Here is a 12,463-nt window from a genome sequence, read left to right as displayed (position 1 = left end):
AAATTGTTATTAATAATTAAATATTTTATTTTTAGTTTCAAAATGAAGTAAAGTTAAAATTTTTACAACTACATAYAACATTGATTTTTTTCTACTTTAACGGTGTTAATAAACACATATTGTCTAGGAAATATTAGAATGGGTCAACACATCTAGATATATGTATGTACACAATATATAGCAAAGGCTTTCAAATTCAAGGCGATAAGTAGCCAGTCAAGAAGAAAAAGTTAGCAAAATCCAATTATTGTGGTGGTTTGATTAAAGAACTGTTTAAAAATGAAGAAACACATGCAAACACTGCATCGTCCAACGCTTACATTTTATACAAATTGCCAATTTTACGAACGCTAGCGTACCTCCCCAACAAAAACCAACATACAATTTTACTTTTYTCCGTTTCCGAACGCTTTGTTGCAATCCAATACTGTTTTATTAAACTTTATTTATTATTAAATATCATTTTATATGCATATATGCAGGTATATGTATGTATACTCTTTTAGAACAATGACGATAACTACAAATCTAACACATTGTCCCATTATCGTGTTTTGATGTACATACGTTTTACTTGGGCGTATGTATGTTAGTTCTTAATATTGTATTTATTAACTATAGGCTAACAATTTTTGATTAAAACAAAGAGACAAAATGTTTTTTTTTTTGTGTTAAATATTTTGTGTTTACACATATGGCCAAAAAGCAACCTTTTATTTTACATTTATAAAGAAAATACTTTTAAAAGTTAACAGAAAGTCGAAAGAAGAGCAAGATCAAATCAATAACATAAAAAAAACAACAATGATAAAAGATTTATAACTTACAAAGATTGTCTCCACCACATTTAACAGCAGCAACATGGCAGGCASCGCAGAATGCAAAAAAAGATTTTGTAATTTTTTTCGACATAACTCTTTATGCAATGCTGTAGTTTAGATAGCAGCAGTTTAAAATATATTGTATTAATATTACAAATTTAGTTATTAATTTGCAGCAGCAATATTTCCAACATTTTTTAAAATTTTTTTAAATATAACATTTAGATTACTAAAAATTGTGGCAAACATATACACACACTGATTATAATGAATAAATTAGTGAGTTACCACCAAAAAAGCAACACAACAAAACTTTTAAGTACTTGCAAATACTTTGAAAACAACACTACTGGAACATCCTTCTATACACACGAAAACTGTAGTAGAATATATTTTCAACTGTAAAGTCCCCAACACTAATTTTTTGTTCAACCAACAAACAAACAACTACTTGATTTCCACGCTTTTTACAAACAATGCGTAAAAATTCGTTTTCAAAACACATCTTACTGGTGGGCGCTGCATTTCGCACAGTGAAATTAACCACTTTTCTGTTATGCTAATAGTCAACATGAAAAGCATTTATTTCAGTGTTTGTAATGCGGCAATGCTGAATTTTTGTTTGCCCACCATTTAACAACATGTTAAGAGCACGAATTTAGTGCAATTCACATTTTGCATACTACATAATTATTATTGCAAATTACGAAAGAATATTACAACACTGCCCATATCTGCCCGCACGTGCAGTAAACGTAATACAATGTCAGCGAAAAAATTTCATTTGCTAATCCGTTACTGCCGCCTGCCGCCGATTTGCGCTTATTTTGGCGAATAAATGTGGTTCYCGTAGAGTTGTAATATAAAGTTTTTGTTATATCTAAACAAGATTCTCTATTGCTATATAAGTTGGTTAACATTAGGCAACAAACAATGATTAAAGTGCATCATAACTCAATAAAAGTATATAAAGGAAATCAAACCAGAGGTAGCAAACCGATGTTATAGAAAACAAAAAAAAAAACGGTTTAAAATTTCCATTGAAAGTTCAAAAAACAAAAGTATATAGTAGCATCCGAACAAAACAAACATTCAAATTTCTAAGCGAGCACAATAATTTTTTTTTTGTACAGGAATGTATATAACGTGTGAGTATGTATTGATTTTATACAATTTATGAATATGTTTTTGTTATTAGATAGTTGAATGCTTATTTATGAATTTTTATTTGTATTATGTTATACAACTCAAATTAACATGATCATTTACTAATTTTTTGCCGTTTTTTTTTTTAGTTTTTAGTTTTTCTTTTTTTAAATAGCACTGCATACATCTATATAGAAGTTCGCTAACGTAGATTTAAATTAACAGCACAAGTTGTTGTGTACTGGTAATTAAATATGCATAAACAAATATTTGTATACTTTGCAACGGCAGCAAATCTTTGAATGGATTATTATTATGAAGTGTACTAGCACTTTAATTGTTAGGAGGTCATTCGGTTTGTCTTCTCTTCTTTCGATTCCAAGAAAACTCACTAGGGAGTCTTTTTTTTATATCAAACACTGTTTTCATTCCACATTACACTATCATCTCATTACAATATTTCTTCCATTTGCTGTAAAATTTGACTCTTTTAGCTAACAATTAATTTTCCGTAAATGAATATTTATTTTTTTGTAAAATTAAATTATAAACCCGCATTTAACTACCTTTTCTTTTAGTTTTTAATTTTTTCTTTTCATCGTTTAACTATATATGTATGTCTGTTGGTTTTGTTTGTTGCATAGTGTTTACACTTAAAATATTTAATCGGTGAATTTACGATTGACATTGCGACCGAACAAAGCGTTACGAATTTCTGGCACAAGTTGTTGCGCAATCAATTCTAATCTGGACTCCAGGGTGTTGGGCACCTTAAAATAAAATAAACGCATTAGTAATATGTGTATTATTATTCCAAGATAAAACTAAATCAACTAACAATTTTGATAACTAAAAAAAACTATAAATACCTTTAGACGTCCATTGAGCGCAATCAACTCGATTCCACCGCAGGTGTCTGCCGAAAGATGATTATCCGTATCAATATGTACATTTACATCTTTGCCAATTTGTTGCTTATATTCTTCAACAGTGGCGGGCAGCACTTCATTTATTAGACCAATATCGGCCTGACGGCAGCGTAGGGTGACACTCGGTTCCATGGCCTGGTACAGYGCTTGCAAGATAAGTTTCTGCAATACCTCTTTGTATTCACTGGGATTCTTGGTAACTTCACCAAGGCGACGACGTGCTTCATCTAACACATTGCGTACATGATCTTCACGCACTTTCAGTACCTAGAAGTTAACAATTAAATTATTAAAATTGTTATATTTTTAACTTGATTCAATTTTATGCGGTATGTAATATAAAATATACCTTCAAACGAGCTTGATTCAGCATATTCGATGATTGAATCTTCTTCTGCAGTTCAACTTGTTTCTCCTTCTTTTCGTAGTATTCCATAATCTTAAGACGTTGTTGTTGCACAAGACGTCCCTTCTCAATGTTAAATTCTTCCTCAGCTTTAGCATCAATTTCTTCAGCTTTTTCATTGGCTTCCTGCTCAATGAAAGCCATCATATGCTTGATCTGTATTGAAACAAATATGAATACATTATAGGTACTTCGATTGCGATTTTGAAAAAAAAACCTTTAATATAATATTTTTAAACACTTTACACCTACTTGTTCGAATCACATGATTCTCGTTTGTCAAAGTAAAACACATTTTTAGTTTCGTTTGCGCTTTCCATCTAAACCTCACATTTACTAGCACCATTTATTAAGATTAGCTTGGGCAATATTAATAGAAATGAATAGTAACTACTAGCCAGGTGGTATTTATTGATAAGAGCCTTATTTACAAATATGTGATAACACATTTATAAGGATTACATTTACACTCTTGTCCATCCAATAAGACATCCTTAACTATTTTAATAACCATTGTTGGAACTAGCATTACTTTCCTCYATACATTTTTTCAAATTATTAGCATTTAACAACATACTAAAATGAAATAAATGCCTTTCGTAAGCATTTAAGCATGCATTTATACTTCTGTTGTCTCTTTCACACTTATAACACAACTTTCGGTTGGTCACATGACTAACACCATTGATATTTAAACTCACAATCTTCCAATTGGATGTGAAAAATCTTAAAAATGTTAAAAAAATGCATTTGGGACAATTATATAAATTATCACAAACTTATTGGAAACCTATAGAAAATTAATGAGTAAACGTTGCACGATCACATAACTTGTCTTTACAATTTATCATACACTTTATGTCGTATTCACATGACATACATCCCATGACATGATGGCTGCCAAATTTGCTATCTTTCATTTTACTACAGCCACATTAAATATTTTATTCAATTATTAAAACTAATATTGAATAATCACTCAAAAACCACGAAAGGATAATCTAATCCGCAAATCCAATTTTACTCACCTGTTTTTGTACATCTGCGTCGCTGAGTGCCATCTTTGCAATTTTTTATTTTTTCGTTCACAGAATAATTTTCAGATTCCGCCGATGGAATTCAGTTTTCACAATCTCACGATTCCTATAAATTGAAGTAAGTACACTCAGCTTTAGTTTCAGAGTTTAGCAACCCAATTTTACATTTATCAAAAAAGTTATAGGTGTAAAAATAGCAGAACTGAAGAATTCTAGATATATAAAAATTAATTTTACTTGCAGAAAAGTAGAGTAGGTAAAAATGTGTGCGTGTGCGCTACTCCAAGTCCGTCCGTCGTGTAAAATTTTTCGACTGGTTCCAATCTTTTTCGATCATATGATTGGGGAAATTTCCCTCTTCGAAATAAAATCCCTCATATTAAAATGTCAAATTAATTGCAGAGTTGTATCAGTTCCGGAACTCCTCAATTAAGCAGAAAAACACAAATATTTCTCACTGCTTTTATTCATTGTTTCATATAATTTCTTTTTATTATAAAATGTTTCAACAAATCGAAATTAATCTGATCTTTTTCAGAAAAGTTTAATACGATTTAACAACGACAATAAATTGGTAACTAACGTATGAAAAAAATTAAATGAGTTGGCTATTAAAATTTTCTTTTTAAGTATGTGAAGGAAAGTGGATAAAACGGTAATATGTATGTCCAATCAGATTTGAATGGATTCTTATTTGCTTTTACTTATTGGACTGAAAAACACTCAACATGCATATACTATTTACTCAAAGTAAAAAGTAAATTTTCTGTCTTCTAATACAACACATTTGATGTTTATTAGTTGACAGCATATTAATAAAAAAACATTTATATTTTGATATAGTTTTTTGGAATTAAGAAATAATTTTATATTATTCTGGTACGACTCTGCGTTTCTACAGCCTTGGTGTTTATTCAGCGTTAATTCAGCTACTCGTTCGTTGTCTCGTTCGTGGTGTTCGTGTCGCCATTGTCGTTTCGCAGAGTGTTAGAAAATTGTGTGAAAAATTTAAATCAATTTTTTGTGAACAAAAAAGTGTAAAAGTGCAAGTGCAAAGAAGAAAGAAAGTGCATTTTACATGAGATTTACAAATGTAAATTTAACGTTTCTCGTGCGAAAATCGTAAAGAATAAGAAAAAGGACTAAAAACCTGTCGTGAACAGGCTACTCAAAACCGCCAATAGGAAAGAGGCAAAATTGTCGTTTCGTCTTTCCAAGGCACCGTAAGAGTGCAGGCGAAGTGTTTCTTAAAAAAAATACCAACACTAAATTATAATATTGGTCAAAATAACGTCAAATATTCCATGAGCCAACGTCGCCTTTGTATCGGCTAATAAACCGATACCAGCTGTATATGTATATATATCCAATTGAGTCTAAATTCGCTTTTAAGACCTTACAAAATAAAAAAAGATAATTTTGACTGGTCGCTGTTTAACAATTTTCGTATGCTACCGTAAGCTGTGAAATCCTCAGTTGCTACCAACATACGTCTTAACATTTTCATATTTCATACGCAGGCAAAAACTGCTTTAGCAAAAGCACTCGGAAGGATTTACCATTAGCATTGTATTGGTTTATTGTTTTCAACTGTATTGCTTCAACTTAAAATCGGAAGAAGAACTAGAAACGCTATTTGAGACACTGCCATAATTTAAAAGTATCGGACACAGTGTAGCAAAAGAAGCGACGTTTTGGCGTACGCTCGAATTCCTGTGGTAAACAGGTCACTTGGAATGTTAGATGCGGTGAACGCAACAATTACAGTGTGTAGATCGTGTGGAAAAAAACAGCAAAGAACAGTGGAGAAAGGGAAATACCTGGGTGAGTTCATAAGCCCAGCAAATATGTTAATATTGCCAAAAAATTTATAAAAAGAGTGCAAGTGAAAAGGTAACAATAATTCAGGAGAGTAAGAAGAGCAGAAAGTTTACATCAAATGATCTTGAAATTATGCAGATAATCAGAGCAACAATCAATAACGGTTATTTAAAAAAGTGTTGCCTTTTTGTTACATATTTTGAAAATATGTCAACTTAAAACTTTTTAAGTCCAAATTTTACTTAGGTAATTTCCATTAAACCTTATCAGACTTCAGGAAAAAAATATTAAGTGTGAAACAAGTAAATATAGTTTCACAGAGTCAGGGTATCTAAATATTAAAAAAAAACTGTGTGCTTTTATCATCAATCTATGATATAATATTAATATGTACTTATACAATCATGTTTACTTACTGTCAGTACAAAACGAATAGTTTTGCACGTATRCAATTACGGAATCACTTAGGTAACAGAGAAGTTCCTTAATAGGCTCAAATTATAGTCAGGAGCTAAAAGCTAAATGTTAAAAATGAAGGCATCCACTATGCAACGAGTAAATTCAACTGACTGTCTAAATTCTCAATTTGGCGTTACGGTTAACATGCATGTGTATGTGCAAGTGTTATGTTTTTGTTGTTAGGATTTTTGTTTATTACTTATCAAGTACAGTGATATGCTGCAGTTCGTAGCAATTCTTGTTTATCTCTAGATTGTTAGTGGCTTTGCATTCCATTAGAACCCAATCATACCAAGGCATTTCTATATATTACGTACGTACATATATGTATGGTACATAGGTGAATTTTATAAAAATTACTGATGGAATATGCGTTTGTTATTACTTATAAATTGTAATTTTACGATATATATATTTATATGCAAAAATAAATTTAACTACATATAAAACTCAATAAATGGTAAATAATTCACCTAAGTTTTTTGCATTTCTTTGCTTCTTTATATGAAATTATATTCTTCAGCACATTTCTGCCAATTATTGCATTCTATTGTATTTTTGGTCAAAAGGTGKGCGTGTGTATCTTATGATACCTGTAAAAAGTTGGCAGAATGTAAGACTAAAATGGAATAGCTGCTTGAGTTTTTATAACTGAGCGATTATCCTTACCAATATTACGTAAAAGATACCTCACGTTTCGTTTGTTTTCTCGTTTTCTACATCATGCGCACTTTTCTGTTCAAATGGATATTTACGCATGCGCACAACTTATACTATGTTGCATTCTTCTGTAGTAGTAGAAGTTATATGAATCGCATTTGGGTCTCATATTTTATATATAATAATACGAATATTTTAGGTAACTTATAATTAAAAATAAAATTATTAAACTTTCTCTTTGTTTTACAGATTATGGCGAATTTAAATTTTCAACAACCTCCGAGAAGTTTAGCAAACACYTCAATGGCGGGGCGAACTACAGGTGGATTTGGTGGTAGTTCACTGTCCGGTCATGTAACACCTACGTCTGGCATGTTCCCAACGGGTAAGGTTTTACAAAATTGGTTTTATATATTTTATATTTGTATCCCGAAAATTCCKTTTGGTGGGATTTTAATAAAATTTAGATGAAAAAATTTTATKTATATGACATTTCTTTAGGCGGTGCAAATTACGGACAAACGCAACAACCTCAACTCTCACCGAATCGCAATGCACAATTGTCTGTGGGCGGTCCGGCGTTATCGAGAGGTGGTCGCGCGAATATTTTTGGTCAACAAACGTTCGAACGACGAGCTATGCAGGCGTTAGGTGGCGGCCCTATGGTGAGTCTTCCCAAAACATCACACATAAAATATATATATATTTTTATAATGTTTTTAATAATAAAAAAAATTTACATTTCTTCAGTCGAATATGGGCAGTTTTATGCAATCCGGACGCGGTGGCTACGGTACTGGAGGAGGTGCAAGTGGTTTTCCCACGGTTTTTGGTGGCAGTGGAGATACGGCAACGCCCGCGCTGCTCGATCCAACAGAATTTCCATCGTTGACGAATGTGCGTGGCCAAAACGATCAATCACTGCCTCAGACGAATCCCCTCCAGCCACCGGGAAGCAAACCTTATGGTAATTTCTTTACCTCTTGTGAGTTCTTCAACGATATCCTTACAAACAAATTTTTCTTTATTATAATTAATTATTTTAAGTACAACAAGTTTGCTCCATGTATATTATGCAGTTGTGTAAATAATATGTACATATGCACATTCATAGGAAAATTTTTTTGCTATATTAGTCGTTGGTGCAAGAATTTTCTAATTAACTTTTCAGAAAAATAAAATATTTTTCTCAAGAATATTGAAAACAAAACTTATAAAAAAATTATTTCCATATTGTTCTTCAAAAAAAAAAAAAAAATTAATATAATAAAGTGCAAATTAGCATTGCAGTCGAATTTTATCGAAAAGTCAATTAAACATGAAATACACAATTTTTTAAGTATTTTTAATTTCAATATTAAAGCGATCCATATCTTAAATAATATATAGCTTCTGTTAGCAGTAATATATGTATGTATGTAATTATTTATAAACAGACGCATATTTMAAATTATTTTATACATTGAGCAATCTTTTTTATTAATCATTAAGGTGGAGGTGCCGGGAGATAATATTAGTTGTTCTTAAAACATACAAAAAAAAAAAATATTTTCAAAAAAAATATTTTAACAGCGCATGTGCACATCTTTGTTGCTTCACTTACTTTTTGGTACATACATAGCTACTCCATCTTGTGTTTTAATTTAATTGTGTTCATAATGATAGTGGCATTAACTTTTCCATTTTCCTATGTTAATTAAAATATTGAACTTCACACCTAAGTACTGTTGCTACAAGTAGCATTGCGGCTATTTCATTTGTCCACACATAAGTTGGAGTTTTAAATTTCAAGAAAGCTTTTATATAACTTTTGCAATGTCTATGTGTGCAGCTATGATCATGAACACAATAATCTAAAACAAATTTGTATACTCTCGTATTAATTACTTTTTCTTTGGACTACTCAATATTTCTTTATATATTTTATACTGGTGCGTGTTTGAAATTTTTCAATCAAACATTAAACTCATAAACATACATATAAGCTCTATGTGTAGAGGAGATCCTGTTAGCGCAACAAACACATTGTGGTTGTGGTGTAGTCAACTTCAGGACGTATATATGTAACTGGGAAAACATTTGAATTTTTGTAATTAAAATTATCATGTAAAATGAACAGAAAAATGCCAAGTAATTCATTAGACAATTTTCTTATATACAACATCTACAACTACTTATATATAATATATATAAATACATATATTAAATACTAAATTTAATTTGGCCACGCTTTCTTCATAATGGGGTTATCCGTTTCTATTTTCTTGTTCTCGTTCTCGTTTTCGTCCTGACTCACTTCGTTGCCGTGAATTAAAACGAACGCTCCAACTGCGCCCTTGATATCCATATATTCAATAAAAAAAAACAAATATATTTATATACATAAATATATATATAAAATATACCTACATATATGGGTTATATATGTACAGTCGGCATGGTCAAACAACCAACGTCGGAACAATCGGAATTCACCATGTCTAATGAAGATTTCCCTGCGTTACCGGGCACTCAAATCTCCGACGGTACAACGAATTCGGGCATCACGGAAAACAATTTGGACGGCACGGAAAAGACGATGAACTCAATTGTGGGCGGCAGTGGGTTAGGTGCCGTTGGGAGTGGCGTTGGCGTTAGCGGTAGTAGTGGTGGCGGCAGTAGTGGTAGAGGCATCGACCATCAACACGATAATTCCAGCAATGATAAACTTGTGAAAAGTGGAGTGCAAACCTCACCTGATGGTAAATTTTTTATAAGCGTGTGTCGCTCTTACCTTACCCGCTCATTCATTATGATTTTGGTTTTAACAATTTTTTGTTTCGTTTTCTGTAAAACAAAAACAACGCACTCACGCACGCTTTTTTTTTTTTGCATTTTGTTGAAAAGTTTAAAATAAATAATAATTTGAAACCAATGGAGATGGGAATTTAAAGTTTGTTGAATTTATTCCGTCTACATAATTATCTTTGACTGTAAAGTAATTATGATGTTTCTGTATTTAAAATATTAGTTCGTGTCTAAAACCAGCTAATACATGTATAATTCGGTACTCTTTGTTGTTTCTTATGCGCAGAACAAATCTTTTGTCTTTTTGTAACTGAATGAATATATATATAGTTATAAATTTAAATAGTAAGGTTTCCTGCGGGGGTTACAAATGTTTTACAAGACAATGCATCCCTACTGACGCCTGAGACAATTTTTGAGTATATAACCCTCTTCAATTTGTACAATCTCTGTACTTACCCACTAACTTTGAATAATTTTTTTTTTAATACTCCAACAAACTGAACTATTTTTCTTAGTTTAGGTATATTGTGTGCGATTTATTTCCTTGTTTGTTCAATTATTTATATAACAAGTTTGTTACTTGTTAATTTAAGAAAAGTTTCACCACACATACATACAATCGCTTCGTCTCATTAAATATTCAATTTAGTTTCTCAACTCAAATGTTTACAGTTAGTTCACATAACGTTGTTTTTGTTGCAATACATTGCTTTTTCATAAATACATACATATTGTCATAAGTTTATTCCCATTTCTACAGTACCATTATACGTACATACATTTAAATTTAATAAAAATGGAAATTGTTTGCATTTTTTTTCTCGTTACTAATATTGAAATCTCTCCAATGTTTAGGCAAGGTCACAAACATCCCAGCGAGTATGGTGAATAACCAATTTGGCATGGTCGGTCTGCTTACATTCATACGGGCGGCGGAGTCGGATCCAAATTTAGTGACGTTAGCGTTAGGAAATGATCTTACCGGTCTCGGTCTGAATTTGAATTCACAGGAAAGTTTACATCCTACCTTCGCTGGACCGTTTGCGGATCATCCCTGCAGGTCTGTTAGATATTTCTCATTTAAAATATAGTTGTTTGCTAATTTTTGTCTCACTTCTCAATTATATGCGAATAGAGTACAAGACGTTGAATGCAACGTGCCAACCGAATATCTGATCAATTATGCGATAAAGGATAAACTGTCCGCACCGTTACTGAATAAGCTGCAAGAAGATCTGCTCTTTTTCTTGTTCTACACGAATATCGGCGACATTTGGCAAATGATGGCCGCTGCGGAACTGTAAGTATTGTACAAAAAAAAAAAAAAAAAAAAAATAAAAAAAAAAAAAAAAAAAAAAACCTGCTTGAATATATCTGAGTTATGTTAATAATTTTGGTATAATTTTAATTAAAATATAGCACTATAATGTTACCATGATTTATTTAAAATATGTAATATTTTTATTGAATCATGTATGTTCCTTCACCTATACTCAGTTATATTCCAGCATCGTTAAAATTTGCCAACAAAATTTTTACACATATTTAATAAAATGTTTATGTTCTCATGCACAGTTATGGCCGCGATTGGAGATTTCACATAGAAGAGAAAATATGGATTACTCGAATTCCTGGTAATAATCAAGGAAAATTTTACTACTTCGATGCGCAAAGTTGGAAACGCATGTCCAAAGATTTCCAAATCGATGCCGAAAAATTAGATAAATGTCCCAATATATCTGCGTTAGTGAACATGAATGGACAGTCTGTATAATATTAATAAAATATACAAAACAAAAAACATGAAAAAAATCTAAAAAAAAATCTTTTTTTGAAAATAAGGTAAAAATCATGATGAAAAATAAAAGAAAATATTAAGAACTTTGAGTTAATTATGTGTACTAATATTTCTTATTTCTTACTTTTGCAAGGCTAATACATAGAGCTATATGTCATACATAAGAAACAGAAGCAAAKTAGGTTTTATAAAATATAATGAGATCTGATGAATAGTGTAATAGCGAGTGGCGCTGTATTGGCGAATATATTTCGTTGTTGTTGTTAGTCATACAATGTTGTAGCGGCATAAAATAAGCCTGGAGTAATTTCGTGGAATGGTGCCGAGTTAACAGTCCTTGGCTGGATGAGGATCCAAGTTCTTTCCGGTCACTTAGACCCGACTGTAGTAGTGGGAATAGGTGAAAATATTTCTTTTCTCTACGGTTGAAGCATAGGTGAAACTTTTAAACAATTACCGAAATTGTTGCCGTTGATTAGGAGATAAAAGAAATTAAATATTTAATTTTTTTAAATATTTGTGCGTTTTTTTCATTTACATGGCGTTTTAATAAGATGTGTTATATGGGTTATATATGTACAGTCGGCATGGTCAAA

At 31.4% G+C, this 12,463-nt stretch overlaps 2 protein-coding genes across 3 annotated transcripts; one reads left to right on the top strand and one right to left on the bottom strand.

Annotated features, from left to right (window-relative positions):
- Positions 1-384: 384 nt before the first annotated feature.
- Positions 385-4,667, bottom strand: LOC108969499 (V-type proton ATPase subunit E). Its single transcript, XM_018934250.1, has 5 exons — positions 4,577-4,667; positions 4,331-4,445; positions 3,246-3,458; positions 2,837-3,163; positions 385-2,737 (listed from the first exon to the last, which is right to left on the bottom strand). The coding sequence occupies exons 2-5, from the start codon at positions 4,361-4,363 to the stop codon at positions 2,630-2,632; spliced, it is 681 nt and encodes a 226-aa protein (XP_018789795.1). The 5' UTR covers positions 4,364-4,445; positions 4,577-4,667; the 3' UTR covers positions 385-2,629.
- Positions 4,668-5,276: 609 nt separating this feature from the next.
- On the top strand, positions 5,277-11,886 carry LOC108969497 (regulator of gene activity). Of its 2 annotated transcripts, none has more exons than XM_018934249.1 (9): positions 5,277-5,795; positions 5,860-6,163; positions 7,529-7,664; positions 7,781-7,944; positions 8,030-8,246; positions 9,712-10,020; positions 10,925-11,129; positions 11,205-11,369; positions 11,645-11,886. In XM_018934249.1, exons 3-9 carry the CDS (start codon positions 7,532-7,534, stop codon positions 11,841-11,843), a joined length of 1,392 nt encoding a protein of 463 aa, XP_018789794.1. In that variant the 5' UTR covers positions 5,277-5,795; positions 5,860-6,163; positions 7,529-7,531; the 3' UTR covers positions 11,844-11,886. The 2 variants fall into 2 exon arrangements, with proteins under 2 accessions (XP_018789794.1, XP_018789793.1); XM_018934248.1 differs by having other exon boundaries at positions 8,030-8,264.
- Positions 11,887-12,463: the final 577 nt, after the last annotated feature.

Source organism: Bactrocera latifrons, unplaced genomic scaffold (genome assembly GCF_001853355.1).
Source record: "Bactrocera latifrons isolate USDA-ARS-PBARC rearing strain unplaced genomic scaffold, ASM185335v1 scaffold_254, whole genome shotgun sequence".
Lineage (NCBI taxonomy): Eukaryota > Metazoa > Arthropoda > Insecta > Diptera > Tephritidae > Bactrocera > Bactrocera latifrons.
The sequence above is the reverse complement of the archived record's forward strand: the minus strand, read 5'-3'. Positions and strand labels throughout refer to the sequence as shown.